This window comes from Protomyctophum bolini (genome assembly GCF_963924005.1).
Source record: "Protomyctophum bolini genome assembly, chromosome: 17".
NCBI classification, from domain to species: Eukaryota; Metazoa; Chordata; class Actinopteri; order Myctophiformes; family Myctophidae; genus Protomyctophum; species Protomyctophum bolini.
In genome coordinates, this window is record NC_137878.1 from 10,842,656 (window position 1) to 10,861,550 (window position 18,895).

At 43.4% G+C, this 18,895-nt stretch overlaps 1 protein-coding gene across 1 annotated transcript; it reads left to right on the forward strand.

Annotated features, from left to right (window-relative positions):
* The first annotated feature begins 1,643 nt into the window (after positions 1-1,643).
* ldlrap1a (low density lipoprotein receptor adaptor protein 1a) lies at positions 1,644-18,201 on the forward strand. The gene is made up of 9 exons (XM_080787335.1): positions 1,644-1,841; positions 8,960-9,102; positions 10,143-10,255; positions 11,318-11,432; positions 12,825-12,897; positions 13,124-13,210; positions 14,290-14,468; positions 14,666-14,700; positions 16,822-18,201. The coding sequence occupies exons 1-9, from the start codon at positions 1,757-1,759 to the stop codon at positions 16,964-16,966; spliced, it is 975 nt and encodes a 324-aa protein (XP_080643461.1). The 5' UTR covers positions 1,644-1,756; the 3' UTR covers positions 16,967-18,201.
* The last annotated feature ends 694 nt before the right edge of the window (positions 18,202-18,895 follow it).

The following is an 18,895-nucleotide window of genomic DNA, read 5'->3' on the forward strand; positions in this document are numbered from 1 at the left end:
CTCTTTTCGTCACAACGGTGAGGTACAGCGACTGCAATACCGTCCCTGCTGCTCCGATTCTCCAGCTGATCTCCCAATTCCGTCCTCCCCTCACTCGTGAACAAGAGACCCGAAGATACTTAAACTCCTTCACCTGGGGTAATGTCCTCTGCATTTAACCCGTCCTACTCCTAACCATTAAGCGCAGTGGGTTGCCATGCCTTTTGACATGCATAGGATGTCTCTCGGGACTGCATAAAGAAAGGCCTAGTCAGCCCACAGTGTGATTCAAACCCAGGACCTTGTTGCTGTCAGGAAACTGCTGTTCTTTAAAGCAGTAGCTTCTTTATCATGGCATTGACTCCACACTATAGGCAGTAGCATGCTGCCCTCTGCTGTTGAAATGTATACTTTGTTGAACATCCGCAAGTTCATTCAGATACTGGAAAATACAAATAACACCAAGTTATTAATCTATCCTAGACTCTGTCTAGAATGACAGGTAGGAACCACCTAAGCACACTTTGGCTATTTGAAAATAGCTGATGTACAATGTCAATGCAACACGCTGTGAGCTTGTAGGCTGCTTTATTTTAGCTGCGCAGCACCGTTGTATGCCAAAATATATATATATATGACTGACCAGATGACCTCATCAGAGCCTTTCCTTGTAATAGTCCAGGTACATATAATATGTAACCCATTACGGTCAGTTCTCTATTTCATATTCAAAATGTATGCAAACTCCTAAAGCTGGAACTGCGGTTCGTGTTTTCGCTTACAAGAGCCGGGCCTGCGTGATGCAGGGCAGGCTTACATACACTTTGAACATGTTTACGAAGGATTGACCCTATATAGGCCTGCCACCTGTCTGCCCGAGGGACTGGGATCCAGACCTGTGTCCACTTGCCATGCAGATGATATAGTGTAGGATACCATTGTCTGGAGTGAAATCCAAGTGTATACCAAAACACACTCCCCCTCCCACTTTCCCCTCCCTCGCAAGTCGCAAGAGTACTACTCGGGTATGGAAAAACATATACAATTTCATACAATTTGCACAAACATATGCACACATTTATGGGGTGTGGGTGATGTCTGATTAAAGCAGTCTTCAATTAGGCCTTCAACATCTTAACCACTAGATTAAAGGGATGCGATCTCTCTCTCTCTCTCTCTCTCTCTCTCTCAGAGTGATATTGACTTGTGACTTGTGAATACGTCTGACAAACAGACCAAGTTTTAAAATGTACCGGTATACAGTGGAGATAAAGTAAAAATGTTGGACCTGAAATGTAGTGGAGTAGAAGTAAAAGTATTGGAAATTGGAAATACTCAAGTATTAAAGTACAAATGCCTCAAAATTGTACTTAAGTACAGTAACTATCTACTTTAGCTGGGGCCCTATAGGCCTATGGCTATAGGACACTTAAGTTGGGACTTTTACTCAACTCAAACTTTGAATACAGGCTTTTAGTACGTTGCAACAGAGTATTTAGTTAAGCAAAACAATAACAAAAACTACTGCTAATTCATGCATCCACCACTGGAATCGTGCTATTACAAGCGACACCGGCGTACGGCGAAGAATACGTTTGAGTGGCACGTTGTTGTCCCCGCCCACTGCCAGAGGTTCAATTTCAAATCAGAGGGTTAATCGCCATCAGCACTGCAGGCAGCATTCAGTCCACTCTCCAGACAACAACATTCCAGCTTCAGCTGCGAGCACACGGCTTGTTTGGCACCAAACTTTTAGAAAAGAAAACACAACACTGCGATGGACGCCTTGAAGTCGGCTGGAAGAGCCATTATCCGAAGTCCAAGTATCGCCAAACAGTCCTGGAGTTACGGCCGGCACAAAAGTAAGGCTACTTTTTTTAAAAAGAAAAGGTTAATTTATGATTCAAATCGTTTTCCAGTGAAGCTAACAGTTTGGCTTATTTGTTAAAGTTGCTTAACGAACTGATTTTAAGAAGTAAAGACCGATTTTCATCGTTTGTAGACAGTTTCGCAAAACGTAGCAAACATGCATTTCTATTTTTAATATTTTCCTTAACTGTTGATGTGGCAAGTGCATCCACTTGACTTGCCAAACTTTAAACGTGTCCACTTGCCAACGTTTAAACGTGTCCACTTGCCAAAGTTTAAACGTGTACATACCTATCCGTATGATTCATTAGGCAAGGCAAGTTTATTTGTTATTTCAACAAGGATTCACAAAAGCATTGAAGTTGAGTCACTCACATGATATTTTTGAGGGGTCCCCAGATGAAGGTGAAGTGACTATTTCTGTCAAACAAAATGTAATGCCTCAAGTTCAACTAGTGCTTAATGTCAGGCTGGGGGGTTCCCCAGTTCACTTCACATGTGTTTTTTGTTTATGGGGTGGAGGATCACCGTCAACATCATCACCTCACCGCCCTGTACATTACTCTATTGACAAGGTGGGTGGGGGGGGGGGGGGGGGGGGGGGGGGGTCAAATGATTAAGTGCTTTCCCCTCTGCCTTTTGTCTTGTAAATGTTTTGAGCATTGTTGCTCACACCGAGAGTCCACTGTGACGTTGCTCAGCCCCGTAACACTTTAAATCTCACTTGATCTCTGGTTTGGGAGCTCTCTGTCTCTATAAGCGGCATGAGTCTTTACTTGTCTGTAGAACCATAACAACGAGCAGGAATGCTGCAGGTCAGCCAGTGCACTGCATGCTACTGTGCGTTCAAGTTCAAGTTGGCCTCAAGTTGTTGGCTGCAGTTAATTCAACCACTTTAACCCTGGGGTCTCTGGCATTGACATTTTGGCCATGTCATAGGTTTCTATGAACTTTAACTTTTTTATTTATTTTATTTTTTCCCCCTTTTTTGTGTTCAAATGTAAGCAATGGTCCATTTTGTAGGCATGCTAAACTGGGAAAGCATCTGTGTGAGTTTAGATTTTTGCGATGGCTGTTCATAATTATCAGAGATGCAAGCTCACAGCACATCACTTTGTGCTGTGCCGTGCCGCGAGCTTGTACATCTTGAACATGGTCAGAAATGCATATTTTAGAAGGCATTCGTAGAATCGGTCTTAATGGGCTAGCTAGGACCCAGTTACTGAGCTCCAATCTGGACCGTAATGTATTTGTGCTCCAGGGGTGGCAGTGGATCAGGGGTAGAGTGGCCGCATGGGAATCGCAAAGGTTCCCAGTTCGATGCCGGGCTCCGTCAGAGTTAGTGTCGTTAGTTAGTGTCCTTGAGCATCTGAATTGCTCCCGATGAGCAGGTTGGCGCCTTCTTGCCTTGCATAATTTCCTCCGCCATCGGTGTAAACTATGAATGTGTGTGAAAGACCTTACTTAACTTATTCCCAGTTATCGGGCAAACGCTAACACTCCTTACCCAACTGACCCACATCCCTCAGACGGTGACCTCCACACCCAGTCACCTGCTGCTGGCCCACAAGACCCATGGATTAAAGTTCTCAGTCGGCGCCATGAGCCATGACTGATTTCAGTCATTTAGGATTCCATAGAGTTCAGCGTGGCTTTCCCTCGAGTGTTTTATAACCAGCAATACAGGATCCAGAACCCTAAAAATGGTCTCGGACATTTCATAAAAAGCAAAGCCTAAAAATCCTCAATCTTCCACACAGTCTCTCAAATCGCATATTATTGGGCCTTGTTTTTGCTTTAATCTCCGGGGAGTCGGGGACCGCAAGGCTGGACCAAGGATTTGTGTCCTACATTTGACCCACTGGACTAGGAATGTGGACCCTCTACAATATGTCTTGTATTTATTTCTAAAGGAGGATAAACTGAACAAGTGTTGCTTGTTCATTGTGAAGCACTCGGGGGCGCCATGCAGTACGATATATACGAGTCTTGTCTGTCTGTGACGCACTGTAATGAAGACGGGGCACTTCGTTATAGTGTTGAGATTTATATCCCCGTTTTCTTCAATACCTAGAAAGAAACTCCATTTCCCCTTTTAGGCTAAAGCCTGATTTATACTTTGTCGTATAATGGAGTATACGTTAAATTTGATCAAACCAAATTAGACGAGTGGTTGGGGATACTTTAGGCTTAGGGGATCTGAGCCATCTCATTACCTGTCAAACCTCAGCCTTGTTCACATCATCACATACTATGATTTATTTAATATGAGGACTGCATGTGCATTTTAGTTATGCATGAGAACACACAATACCACTGTATTTAGTGTTATGCCTTGTTAATATGTTATATCTCCTGCAGTTATTGTCAACTGATCTACCGGTATTTAAATGCAAATGTTTGCGTTGTCTATCAAGAATTGTTAGTTTTTTCTGGCTCATTGATGCCTTGAATTATTTCTCAGTTTAGGTGCCCAGTCAGCCCTACAATCACTGCCAAGTGCCTCTCGAATGTTTGTTTTTAGCACCGCATCCGCAGAGACTTAACCCTGCAGACCCGTTTTATCACCTGTGTACATAGTATACTCTCACTGTGTACAAGCTCTGCAGTATATTTGATCTAGAATCCTTGCATGAACTCGAGATTTCTCTCTTTGGCTCTTTGGAATTGGCCACTATATGATGACCCGGAGGGTTGCTACTAGCTCAGGCACGGATTCAACAAACATGAGCATTCTGAACATTTTGAGCACCCCAGGAAATCTGTAGCTCCAACGGTTTAGAAGGTAGAGCCATGTTTGAAGTAGCGGTCATTTTTAAAAGGGCGCAGTCATTTTCGGGTATTTCGCCCCGGATAGAGAATTGTTCACCAGTTCCCAAGTTGTTCGCGGGGGTTCATATTAGTCAAGAACGGTTGCGATATTCTCTCCTAAATGAAGTGCATACATATCTTAGTCAGGTCCTAGACTACTTGGGGGTTCACTTCTTTTCACAACATTTTTAAACTTCACAACATTTTTAAACTGAACAGCACATCAAAACAATAATACAAAATAAAATGTATTCATTCAAAAGTCAATTTTTTTTTATTTAGTTGGTACCATGTTGCATACCCAGCTATTTTTATATCCAAAAATAGTTCTGCATTAAAGCTCCATTATGTAACTTTCTTTATTGAATCAAATGTTATTTTGCCTAATCGATATGGTAGGATTATTGGTATGGAGTATTTTAACCCATTAAAACCAGGAAAGCTTCTTTGTAATTTATTTCAATCATGTTCTATACATGATAGACATACAGAATGATAGGATTTTACCCACTTATTGAATTTCATTTTCAAACATTTTCCAGGTTATTTTGGGTGGGAACCCCTTTTGGTGTTGGCATTATGTTATGCTTGACATGGAAACGACTGACATAGAAACATAGCTTTTTCAGAAAACTGTCGGGATGTAGAACTAGAAGATATTTTTAGAATCTGATCTCGGGTCAAAATGGGTTAACCGAGGTCCCTCAGGGATCGGTACTTGCTCCCCTCCTTTTTACCCCCTATAACAAACATGGGATCTCCCTTTCAGGTTAGGACGAGGCCAAATGCCCGAAGGGTGCTTTTTTTCCCCCTGAGGTTTGCAAGCCCTATTGGAATAGTTCTGTGTATCCTTACAGTCGGGTAGAGGCAAAGATTAGTTTAAGAAGCAGGATTTGGCATCCAGTCCCAGTGTGGTCCTGTGTCACAAGCCAACAGTTGGGTTTCCACAGTGATTTAGTGTTTGCTGTGGACACACACAAACGCCTGGAGGACGTGAACTGCCTGTCAGTGTGTCCTTTTGATCAGCATGTTTGCCCAGTGTTGTCCCAGCGTGTTGGAGGAAGGGATTTCACACTCCTGTGTGTATGTGTGTGGAGTGGTCTATCAATGTCTGAAATTAGTAAAAATGTAATTACTTTTGGAACTCGGACCAGGAGAATTTGCTCCGTCCTGTGCTTTCTTTTAGATTGATTTGTGATCTTGTACTTGTGGTCTAAATTATATCTTGGTCAATTTATGATTTTTAATAAGGGTGTCCCGATCACTTTTTTTGCTCCTGATATATATATTTTTGGAAGATTGGCAGTGGCATCATTATACAATAAAGCACCAATAAGGCATAAATTGGGTTAACTCAAGGACTTAAGTATTCTGTCTATATAAGTATTCTCTTGCTCTTAGAACTTATCGATATTTTTATTACTATAATTAATCTTCTCTTGGAAGTACAGGAGCTGATGGACCTGTTCCCACCAGTTCATCTGGATTGCACTTGGTCTCTCAGGTCACTTGCGTGCAGTCACACGGCTGTCTCCCTCACGTGTCAGGAGAGCCGACCTTTGAACCTCCGGCCCTTTGTATTTAACTGGGTCAGCAGTGCATGGTACCTGGCTGCATGGTACGTAGTACCTGCATCTGCATGCCTGTGTTTCACAACCAGGCCAAAACAAGGCCACATGTTCCAGTACGGCCGTCCCTGGACCCTGCGTTGCAGTAAACGCTTTCAAAGCTGGCGTCTGTCGTGAAACTCTTAACTGATGAGGTCCTACGAGTCGAGACTTTATCCTAGGTGGTGTCATGCTTATGCTTTAATGTACATGACATCATGGGGGAGAAATACAATAGCACTCGGGTCAGTGAGTGTACATACTGGTACTGTAGTTCAGCCAAAGAGCACACCTCTCATAGTTCTACTAGATGCTACAAGGACAAGCTGAACCATAACAAGATGGGCTGTGTACCAAAACAATATCTCCTAGTGGAGACATCTAGGCTCTTTCAGGATGCCAAATATCAATGATCATAATTTATTGGCCTGTAAGTGATGGTAAAATATAATGGTTGGATTAAGCAACCATAATAACAACATTGTATAATGAATAATTATTCTGCCCGTCCCTATTTTTGGGGCATGTCTCCATAGGTGAAAGTTGCAGATCTACAATCTCACGAGATGTGTCGTGAGCTTGTAGGTCGGCTGTTTTCGTCGTACAACAAAGTGTAAATCAGGTCTGACCAGAGACTCCCAGTCCCCCAGTTGTCTATTACTACAGTCTAGGGCTAGGCCGCCCTAATATATTGGCCCAAAATATAGCTGATCTACATGCTCACATTGGCCATTTTGCATGTTCGGACTAACGGGACTTGGGATCTATGGTGCAGTTCCCACCAGGATGCTATTGGGGATGCTATAGGGTTCAAGACGGGATGCTATAGGGTTCAAGTGCTTCAGAGGTTTACTGGGCATGTGTGCACGTGAGATGAGATGGCTAACATTATATGCGGTATGCAGCGCCTTCCTCCCAGAAGAGTTCAACTAGGAGCATTTCTAGGAAACTGAGGTTCTGAGCAGTGTTGCCAGATTCAGCAAGAGAAAGAAATGAGCATCTAGGCATATGAAAACTAGCCCAAAAGATCAACCAGGCTACATGAGCACTTTAAACCTACACAATCAGCTATTTGAAAATAGTATGCGATGCATATTGAGCTTGTAGTTCTGCTACTATTTTGAATAGAGTGAAATATTTTGATTGAAAAAAAAAACCCATTTAATACAAATCCTGATTCAGCGGTCACAAAAATACTTTTAGCTCAGGGACATATTGATTTGGGGGGGGGTCCTTGACATGAATGTTTGAGAACCACTGGTTTAAACTGCATTTTGGAAGCAAGCCCAAAATAACAACTACCGGTATAAACTTAAAAAGAATCCCAAAAAACCTCAAACTACCAATATTTACAAGTGGCTTGACACTGACAGAAAAACCAGCCCAACGTCTCGTATAATAAGCAGACTTGGCAACGCCGGTTGTGAGTTGGCGGCCCTCCTCCACATTGCTGTGGGAATCTTCTGTGTAAACACACTGGGGGTCAGGGCCAGGCCCTCTCTCCATGCACACTTTGATAACACACACACACACACACACACACACACACACACACACACACACACACACACACACTTCGATTTCTTTATTTGAGTCCACATTTATAAAATACATTATCAAGGGCACAAATATTTTCAGTTGCTTCTGATATACTACGGAACTACGCACTCGAAACATCACGTGTCTCAGTGCTTGAGTCCAAACAAGCCCTAAATGTACAGAATATAGGCAACACATGAACTTATTCACAGCAAACATTGGTCACTTCAGTCTGTCTCACACACACACACACACACACACACACACACACTCTCTTTGATAAGACACCATGCAGGCTCAGGCAGCAACTGTTCCCTCAAGTACTTGTTATCTAGAAGTTAGAACCTGACCGTTGGCACATTTATGGGTTCATTCCCGATTTTGAAGATATGGCTGCTTTTACTCTGTAAAGCCCCCCCCCCCCCCTTCTGTTCTGGACAAAAACCGTGAGACATATTTTTGCTTGCTTTTTGAACGAGAGGCATGTTGAAGTCAGAAATATAATAATTGTGTCCATTCTGAAAAATACATCTAACAGGGTGTCTGCACTGCAGGCCTAGGGCAAGTCAGATTTAACTTAAATACATTTTAATATTATTGTGAGCTTGTAGATCTGTTCAAGCTGTTACTTTGGCTTGTTTACCTGTAAAGACGGACTGATCAATCCATCTGATTAATCTAAAAAATAACTAGACTCGGCCGATACGATGTGTTAAACTTTAGGCATATATATTGCACATACACACGGTTGAAGAAAGTAAAAAAGAATGGAAAATGTGTAAAATGTGTTCTGAATGGCAGAGACTTGAGAAGTTCATACTGTTGTCCTAAACACTCCTTCACAAGACACTATCATGCCAGAGTCTACACAATCCAGCCCCCCCCCCCCCTTTTATTTTTCTTGTTTCATTGGCAAGCTACACGTTTTACTCAGAGCGAAAATATTGACTTTACGTCCACCTCTGGCCTAGATACGCTGTTGTTGCCAAGCCATGCGTCAGCATTGAACAGCAGCAGAACCCGACTAAAAGCTTAATGTACACTTGTTTACACTGTAGTTGCCTTCCTGTGTATCTCTCTAAATAAACACGCTGTTCCTGGGGGAAAAAAACCCAACCAAACAAACAAGCCCCGGCGTGTGTTTTTCTCTCCAGAGCTTCCGGAGAACTGGACGGACACCAGGGAGAGCATCCTGGGGGGCATGACCTTCAACCTGCGTCACCTCGGCATGACCCTGGTGGACCAGCCAAAGGGGGAGGAGCTATCGGCAGCCGCAGTCAAGAGGATTGTGGCCACGGTGAGTGGTTAAAGTTAATATTAATATTAGGCAAGTGGTGTGCAGAGAATTGGGGGAGGGGCGTCTGTGTATTCCTGGGACTCGGCATAAATACGTCTCTGTGGCTGAGACATGCACGCACATGGCACGCGCACGTGGCACGCGCACATGGCACACGCACGTGGCAGCAGTGCCCTGGACTCTGTGTACACAGTACAGACGATACTGGCAGGCGTTTGCGGGTGTTTACGCAGCCCTGTAGGGATTTTGAATCAGACAGTTGATCGAGGCGATGTTTTTGTTTTTTATGACATGCAGTGCAGTAGGCTAGCCGCTATCGTGACATTGTCCTTCAAGGCTTTGACGCGCAAGTGACTACAGGAGTCACAGGTCATGGCCATCTGTAACGCACCCCCCCACCCCTCCCCACCACAATGCCTGTGCTGTTTCACCCGCGTTTGAAGTGATGTCGAGTTACGTGTCGCCATGATATCGGGGAGGAAGCGAGAGTGAATCCATGTTACTTATCAGTGTGGCTAAAGCCCAGGCTAGAGGCTTGGGGACTGAAGGTGCGTTTCAATGCAGATATACAGTATATGTTTGAGAACGGTGGCCTACAGTGATGTAGGTGTCGCCAGTGAGGAGCTATGACAGTGTTTCAGACAGACAGACAAACAGACGGATAGACATTGAGTAAATTATAGTTTGACACACACACACACACACACACACACTATGTCTATGTATTAGTAATGTATTAATTAAAAGGTTCCTTTTCGTGTTTTTTAATGGTGAATTTAGCCCATCTACCAGCTCAAAGCACGTCTCATGTGATGTGTTGTGAGCTTTTCGTTCGGCAGTTTTCACTATTTCGTATTAAAAAGTAGACGTCTAGACGAATATTGAATATTCAATCAAATAATTCTTAAGTAATCGATAGAATAATTAAGAAAATAATCGATTCTGCAGAGTAAAATCCCACCCCCCCCCCCCCCCCCTCCCTCCATGTGAATATGGCTGGTTTGTTGTGCTGACTTGTCTTCTGTCTGATTCCAATGTAGGCCAAAGCAAGTGGAAAGAAATCCCAAAAGATTTCCCTCCAGGTGTCTCCTCAGGGAATAATGCTACACGACAGACTCACCAACAAGCTGATAGAAAACATCTCCATATACAGGTGTGTGTGTGAGAGTCTTCCCTATGTCATTACAGGCAAAACAAAAATAGCCTATGCTTTTTTTCTTTTCTTTTTATCCCACTATTTTGTAACCCATTTTTCACCCCTGTGTCAATCATCTAATGTGATCCTGGGCTCTATACGCACCCTCCACCAACCTAGTCCCCATATATGGGGGACAAGGGGAGAGCAACGGACTTGAACTCATGCTTCCTTCATGCCTGAGTGTCCAATTTGCTCCTTTACACCTGACAGGGGGGAGTTTCCCTGGTTGGACGTAGCACGTGGAAGGAACACGTTATTCCAACCAGTTCCTTTCCCCTCCATCAGGCGCCCCGGCTGGCCAGGGGGAGGCGCACACACACACACACACACACACACACACACACACACACACACACACACGCCTATGCTTAATAATTGTCTCCACCAGGCAGAAGGCACGGGGAGAGTATATTTTGCACTCAGTCTGTCTGTGTACAGCTAATCTCCGGCAAACTCTGCGCGCACACACTCCCTGGAATGGATGCCAATGACAAACCTCTGCCCCAAATTCTTCAGAACAGCCTGTTGTAGCACCACCATGAGGCAGATCTTTGCTAAACACATTTCATTACTCGTACACATTCTATCCATACATCACGCGAATCGGTATACACTATCTCTATAGTCATGTGATCAACACAGATCTGTGCCATCCTGAGATAGGCTAAGATTGCTTTTTAAATAGTAGGTGTTGTGTGAGCTTGTAGATCTGCTATTTTCACAGTATTCTTCTGTGGAACTGAGTCAAACGAAATGTAATGCCTCAACTCCTTCAATTCCAAGTGCTTGTCAGGGTGGTGGGGGGGTCTCCTGGGGGGCAGGGGCTGTCACGGCCTGAAAAGGTTGAGAACCACAGGTCTAGATCAGTGATTCTCTGAAACACTACAATTTCAAGGATATTTTAATTTTTTTTTTTAAAGTGTAAATCTGAGCAGATTGTATTTGCGACTGCACTCTACTAGTAGATCATGGGTAGTTCAGACATACATGGTTAAAACTCAGTTTGACTGTCTGCAGAATATCCTACTGTACGGCCGACAAGCTGCACGACAAGGTGTTTGCCTACATCGCCCAAAACACCTCGAATGGAACACTGGAGTGCCACGCCTACCTGTGCTCCAAAAGGAAAGTGGTGAGTTGACCGAACGGGAAATGACACAACTTGATTCTTCCATCAATTCTGCTTGCTCTTGCACATCATGGCTCTGTATGTTGTATAAGAGTGTCTGTTGAACACCAAATTGTGCTTGTTGGAATTAGGTGTTGGCTGTTGTGTGATAAGTTGAGTGGAATCAATAATTATTCTACTGATCCTATACAGACGATGGGGAAATATCCACCTACTCGATATGTCGAGTGACGTCTAGATTCAATTTAGCGGTAGACTAGTGAAGAGAAATGGTCTCAGACAAACCCGTGCACATTGCTCCGACAATAAATCATATTGTCCTAACGTGGAGGACCCACAAAGTCTTTGCATTTCTTCTGTGCAGTGTGTAGTGCAGTTATTTTTGGGTGGTGCAGCCACTCGGGTCATTTCGCAACCGTTTCGCATGCGGTGCGGGGTCGCCGGCCCCGGGCTGGGCGCGTTCCTGGGGGTTTGGATGTTCCCAGGGACCCCCATACGGTAACTTTGTCATTTCTCGACTGTTGCAGTACAGCGCACAGTACATTAACTATAACAAAAAAAAAGGCACCACTCAGTTTACACGGGTGTGATTTTTAAATCCCCCCCCCCCCCCCACCCTGGAAACCCTAGACGGCGGCTACTCTTCTAAGCCCCATCCGTCAACTCCCTGTGTTTCTGAAGAAGTCAAGAAGAAGGGAACTTTTCCTCTCATCTTCCCTTCGTCGTCCTCCTGTCCGTCTTCATGGATTACATTCCAAGACCCCCCTCCTCCCCATCTCCCCCATGCCTAATCTGTGCTATCTGTCGTATGGTGTTGTGTGCCGAACATAGACTATGAAATAGCCCAAGTTCACAACTTGTATCGTGTCTATTTTCCACATCCTAATCGTGTAAGTATAAGTATGAATTGGGCTTGCTCCACCACCCATGGCGATTAGAGATGGCATTGACCATGACCTGCTTAGTGGATGTTGATGTCACGTACGGTGTGACTGCCACTATTTTATGACCCTGTCATAGCCTTCGAAATCCCCCCCCCCCTCCTATCTCGTGTATCTGTTTGTTTTTGTCTTTGAGTTAGACTTTACACAGCATGCGTATGTCGTGTTACGCAGCACGACAACATCGCGTCATTCTCTACTGTAGATGGTATAGCTTTGTGTACACTGTATAGTACCATGTCACAGTAGATGATAAGCGGGGGCACGGTTATGTATTGAAGGCAAAACGTGGGTCCCTCCTTGTGCAAAGCCAGTTGAGAACCACTGATCTGTTTGTTTCCAGTGTCACTTTACAATACCTAAACACATTGTCTGCAAACATTGTCAACGGCGATTACATTACAGATACGATAATTGTTTTACGCTTGCTGATGATGTTTCTCCTGTTCTCCAGGCTCAGGCAGTGACTTTAACAGTGGCCCAGGCCTTCAGGGTGGCGTTCGAGTTTTGGCAGGGGGCCAAAGAGGGTAGGTAAATGCACGTCACCATTCCCCCCCCCCCCCACACGCACGCACGCACACACACACACTATCCACTATCCAGCTTGTGTCTGGACTCTGGATTCATCCGATCCAACTCAAGTTTCAAACACCAAGGACATCTCCAGGACACAACATCAGCTGCTTGTGGTATCTTCTTCTGATGACGGAGATAAATGTCTCTTTTTTTTCTTTTTTTTTCTTCTTTTCTTAGAAAAAGAGAAGAGAGTGAAGTCTGGCTCAGCTGGAGAGGCTAGCAGCAGTTCCAGATCCAACAGCGTGGGCAGTTTGAAAGGGACAGGTGAAGACACACACATACACACACACACACACACACACACACACACACACACACACACACACAAGTTCTTTATTTGAATCCACAAATTACAATAAATTTTACAAGGAAACAATTAACAGGGTTGACAGTTGACATGTTCACTTAAGGCACCTCCTCCTCCACACAGACAAACTGCCTATAGCAACCGAAACAGAACAGTATTTGGTCAAGTTGTTTGGCTTTGCTCTTTGGCTTCGCTCTTTACACACACACACACACACACACACACACACACACACACAAATGTATCATCCAGAGCCGGCCAGTAGAGTTGGATCTATTTCAAGGTTAAGCAAGCTTAAACACGTTGGATTTTATGTGGATCAGCTGAATCTGCATAGGTCAATATGAGACGTGCTGGCAAGTAAAACAATTGGCTACAACAGGAGCCGATGATGTCTCGTTTACTTACCGACAGTGCTTAGTCCATTTCTTTAGTAATAATCAATATGAAATATTATGTTTGTTTATAAAGAGAGCTTAGTTAGGCTGTTGACGTCATATATCCCTCCACTGTGGAGGGTTCTTTAGGTGTGGTAGTGTGTTTTTATAATACAACACAGATCGGATGCACTATAGCAGGTTGTGGCTCCTGTGGTTGTACAAATCGATGCAAAAATACTTCTTGGAGAACGGGCTCACTCGGAACCAAACGTTAACAAGTCACCGATCAGATTTTCTAATGCTCACACGGAATGTTGTTTACAAAGCCAAGACATTTGAATCCTCAAGATTGAACTGATAAATGGCTGATAAACTACATTCTAAATGAACAAGCTTGTCTCAGTCAACAAGCACACTGCTGCAAAGCCAGTGGTCACAGTGCATTGATGACTTATCCATTTCGTAGTGTGTGTTCTGACAAGAGACGGAGGCTGAAAAAAGAAAAGGAAAAACTGCAGCAATTTGTCAACATTATGGAGAGGATAACCGGTATGAAAAAGCTAACACCGGCCAGCTCTAGCAACCAGTGATGTAAATATGGAGATGTAAAGAGAACATTGCTGGTTTTGAGTTGATGGAACATTGCTGGTTCCCAGATGTCATCACGGAGAACCTGCTGGACTTTGACGTGCATGTTCACCATGTTGATGTGGTGATGGAGACCAACGGCGATGTTGATGTGATGCTGGAGACCAACGGCAATGTTGTAGACGTTCAAGTAGACAACCACAGGCCCTCTGAGAACAATAACAACAACAACAAGCCGCCAGCCTCGGTAAGACGCACACTCGACATCAACCACTTTATAAACGTTTCCATGCGAGTGTTTGTTGGAAATGAGTATTTACACGGATGATGATTTTTATCCACTACTAAACGGATGGAACGCACCAAGAGATAACGGCAATCTAAAAATCCAACGCTGTTCAGCTCGACACAATCGAAGAATAACATTTCTTTTTTATCTTCTAGGAAACAGAAGATGGTTTGGAGGAAGCTTTCTCCAGGTGAGAGAAGATTTCCACTGTGTGTTTGAAAACGGAATCCTCTTGGATTCGGTTTAAACCACATTTTCCCAATCACCAAAACATTCTCATCAAATTACACTGCCTAAAATGATCTTAGCAGGCCTCATGCTGGTGCTTCCTGTGTACTGCAGGACACTGTTGTTCCCATCTGGTGGGCTTAGAGACAGAACATTGTATGAAATGGATCACAATTAATGGCTAGATAATGGTATGAGAATGACTAATTATAAAAAAGCATTTTGATATCAACCAGAAGAAACTCTATGGTTGAAACTAAAGCCAGGCTCTAAATTATAATCCATCTATTGTGCTTGTATCTCCAGCTTTGCTTTGAATAGCTATGGGTCATCTCCAGGTAAAATTGTACACTGCTATCCATAAATTAAAAAAAGCCTTGTTAACTGTAGAAGCTCGTCATACTAACATAACCTCAATCCACCAACAGTAATTCATCTCTTTAGATTCCCAGTAACATACTATAGAATATAGACATAGTCTTGCTTTGCCAGACGATTGGATATCTCTCCGCCTAGTACCGAATCTACCAATATAGACATGTAATAGTCTAGTTTAGCAACTGTTGCTATGCAAGACAAGCTTTCGTAACCTCATAGCTGTCGATGTTATTTTGCATGGCTGTGTTGTTGAACACATACACAGCTTACCGTCTGGAAAGTTACACGACTGACCCACCCAGGTGACGGCAATAATACTAATGTCTTACCGTGCAACATGAAAACTCCTGTCTGGTGCTCGTTAAAGTTGATGTTGGATACGGTTTCTCTTGTAATTTCATCGTATTTCTAGTTTATTTAAAATAAATGATGTCATGCACATTTGTCCATTGCATAGCCTACTGCAGGCCTTGTTGACTAGATTTTGATGCTCCTGCTACTGAAATGATCGATTATTTATATGGAGAAATCCTGTCATTTAACACGCATCTCAATGGTGAAGGACAGCTTGCCCTAGCTCGCTGCTAACGTGCCTATTGGACAAGGACGGGTTGGGGAGGGACTTAGCGAAGGGTTAATTGCAAGGTACTGTAGTTGCAGGAACAGCGGCAAGAAAGGCTGCTTAACAAAAGCTATGGCCACTGCTTTGGTCCTGTCCTGGGGGTCCCTGGACCCCTCACCTAGAACCAGTTCTGTAACCTCGCGTCACCAGGGTTTCCACCTCGGAGGAAAGCCTGGTCCGTGTTACTAAATCGCCGTGTGATCCGGTCGGGAGCGGATGGTAACTTACGTCATGTTGTAGTCACTGATTTGTGGTCATCAGGCAGGAAACTACTCAAAATAATTCCCCACGATCATAATTTTAGGGCCTACCCAATAAAATTGAATTTCCCCTTGGGATTACAAAGGTATACAGATGCTAAATAGTCTCTGGAATGTACGCTCACATTTATATTTATTTTGTATTCTAAATTTATATAATGAAAAGATCACACCCATGTGAAGTGAGGGGCGCATCAGCCATCTACGGACATGTTCGTACCGTATACTCCATATATGAAAGCCCCCCCACCCCCGTATACTCCATATATGAAAGACCCCCCCCCCCACCACCTATACTCTTATATGAAAGCGGCGACTGTCACTTTACTTTTGGCATTGCCGCGGTTGCTCCGGCGCTCCTCCGTCCCCACCAGTTATGTGCCCAAATATGGAGTCTATGCAGATGTCAGAACAGGCCAGCTCCATATATGGACACAGAGGCTTTTTGGGGCGGTTCTTGACAACCGTGGGTCAGACCGACTCTACATCAGGCACTGCACTCCCTGTTGGGGGTGTGGAACGCGTGTGTCGAATTTGAAGTCTGCGGGGCGAACGGTTCTCAAGTTACATGGATTTCAGATGTACGTACACACAGACTGCATTTATAGTTGGATTATAGATTTTTAGTTGTCATTGCAATCATTGCATAGCTGCAGAGAACATCACTAACATCCATGAATGAAAATAGCATAACCTAATGAACTGTTGTTTCTGTAAATACTAATCCTTTGTTTTGAAATCATACTTGTGCCTAGTTATTTGTCGTCATCTTCTGGTCCTCGGCTAATAGAAAAAAAACATCACATTTCTCCCTCTTCCTCAGACTCGCCGTGTCACGTACTAACCCCCAGGTCCTGGACATTGGGGTGACCTCCCACGACTGGTTGTCGGAAACGGGCTGGGACGCGGCCAATGGAAATACTCTCATCAGCGTTAGCCCTGCTGGGAACGCCATCTTCAGTTTCTGAACGTAACGACGCACCAGAGAAAGTAAAAAAGAGAATGGTGGGGGGGGCGGGGGGGGGGGGGTTAGGTAAAGCGTAATCAGCCAATTTCAGCGCCTCAGTTGACTTTGGCACTGTTCCAAACTCTTCAGGACTAATAACGGTCTCTGAATGTCGCCCTATGGAAGTACAAGGCCTGGCGCCACTTGAATACCCTCACTGTCCCAATATTTAGACTTCTGGCAGGGGAGCTCCATAAGGGAATGGGTGTAGGACAGTAGGACTATGAGTTTTGGTTTGGAATTTGGCCTCTCTACCTTGTTGTGGGACTTTCTCTTGAAAGGGAAGTTGTCTGGTATTTAATGTGAATTCGTAACGCTTCGTTTTGCGGAGGACATGTGAAAAACGGCACTTCCAATAGTTTTCTGTTTCGAGAGCATGCGTTGGCACACTTTTCACATGTCGTTCTGACAATGGAACGATCACGCGAAATACCGGTTAAGTTCCCCTAAAATGTGTTGCCGATCACATGCCAAAGCACAACAGACTGTAAAGCTCTTATCTTATCTGCATGCATTATTATACCATAAGCATTATTACCATCTGTTGAGTTGTCATGTCAAAATATTGTCTTGTTTACTCTTTTTGTGTACTGTATTCATTTAAATGTGTGACCTAACTGCCGCGTCTAAATCAGTGTTTTCTTTTGTGTTTTTTATATATGTCTGTTTAGTTTAGTTATAATTTAAAGTTTTTCTTTCTTTCCGTGGACATGATAGACCTAGCATAACTAATGCTTTCACACAATCTCTACCACCAAGCCTTATGCTCAATTCATACTTCATCATACGCTGGTGTCACCTACCGGAAATGGTGGATCGACGTTGCATAGCAATCTGGTAGATCGGCTGTTTGTGACGCTCGACAGTGCTCTATGACGACGCAATAATTGGGCCTGTATAATAGGACAAAGCAGGACAATCAAGTCTCCCCTTTGACATCGTTATTGGACTAGGGTGGAGATGCAAGTGATTTATTTTAAGTAAAATCTTTGTAGGCTACCGATGACTCATGAATATGCTGTACATTTGAAATGGTGACGTGTGACATGCATGTGAAGTGCATTCCTAATCAGTAACTTTTTTTTTTACTCTTGACTAAAGCCCAATGAGTGTCAGGGATTCTACTTTCGACCAGTCCTGACATTCAGTATTTATGTACAAATGTTATGCCGAATTAAAATAATTATGAACATTAAAGTGCTTCTTTGATATCTTAATTTGATCTGGGAAAGCAACAACTGCTGCGTGTCTTATGTGGTGTTTAATGAAGGACTTAGGCTACTGTAGCTTATTTTACACGTTTGTTTTATAGGTCTATCCCTCATTTTGAATTCTCGGTTAGATTGAGATTGCCATTTTATATAGTTTGTATAACTATGGTATAGTAACTCTTAATTAAACTGTCACTCAGAAAATGTACAAGCCCACAATGCGTCGCAGATTCTTAAACTCAGAATTAAGCAAAAGATGTGCAGTAATATTTTAGCAAGGAGGGGCAATGTGTCTAAAATCTAAATCAATAAATTGAAACTTAAAAAATAGCAAATGTCCTCTGCCCTTGTTTTAGACATTTGATTTACTGTCGCCCTCTAGTGACCATTAATGGTCATTGACATGTAGAGGGTGATGTAAAATGTTATTTCTGACTGCCTTTGACAGATTGGACCAGACATAACCGAAATGGACAACGCTAAATTTAGTGATACTCAACCTCAGGCCCGCGGGTCACATCAGGCCCGCGGGACCATTATGACTGGCCCACCAATGAAAATCTAAAAAAAAGGAAAAAAAATCTGGAAAATGAAATAAAAATAAATAAATCTGAATGAAGTTATCTTTAATTACATTATTATAAGTAATACTATTAGAGTTGTACTATTACTCGAACGAA

Bases quoted from the DNA above. Each gene is read 5' to 3' on its own strand.
- ldlrap1a (XM_080787335.1), top strand. From the start codon at position 1,757: ATGGACGCCTTGAAGTCGGCTGGAAGAGCCATTATCCGAAGTCCAAGT. The intron at 12,898-13,123 runs GTAGGTAAATGC...TTCTTTTCTTAG, and splicing joins TTGGCAGGGGGCCAAAGAGG to AAAAAGAGAAGAGAGTGAAG. The intron at 14,701-16,821 runs GTGAGAGAAGAT...CCTCTTCCTCAG, and splicing joins TTGGAGGAAGCTTTCTCCAG to ACTCGCCGTGTCACGTACTA.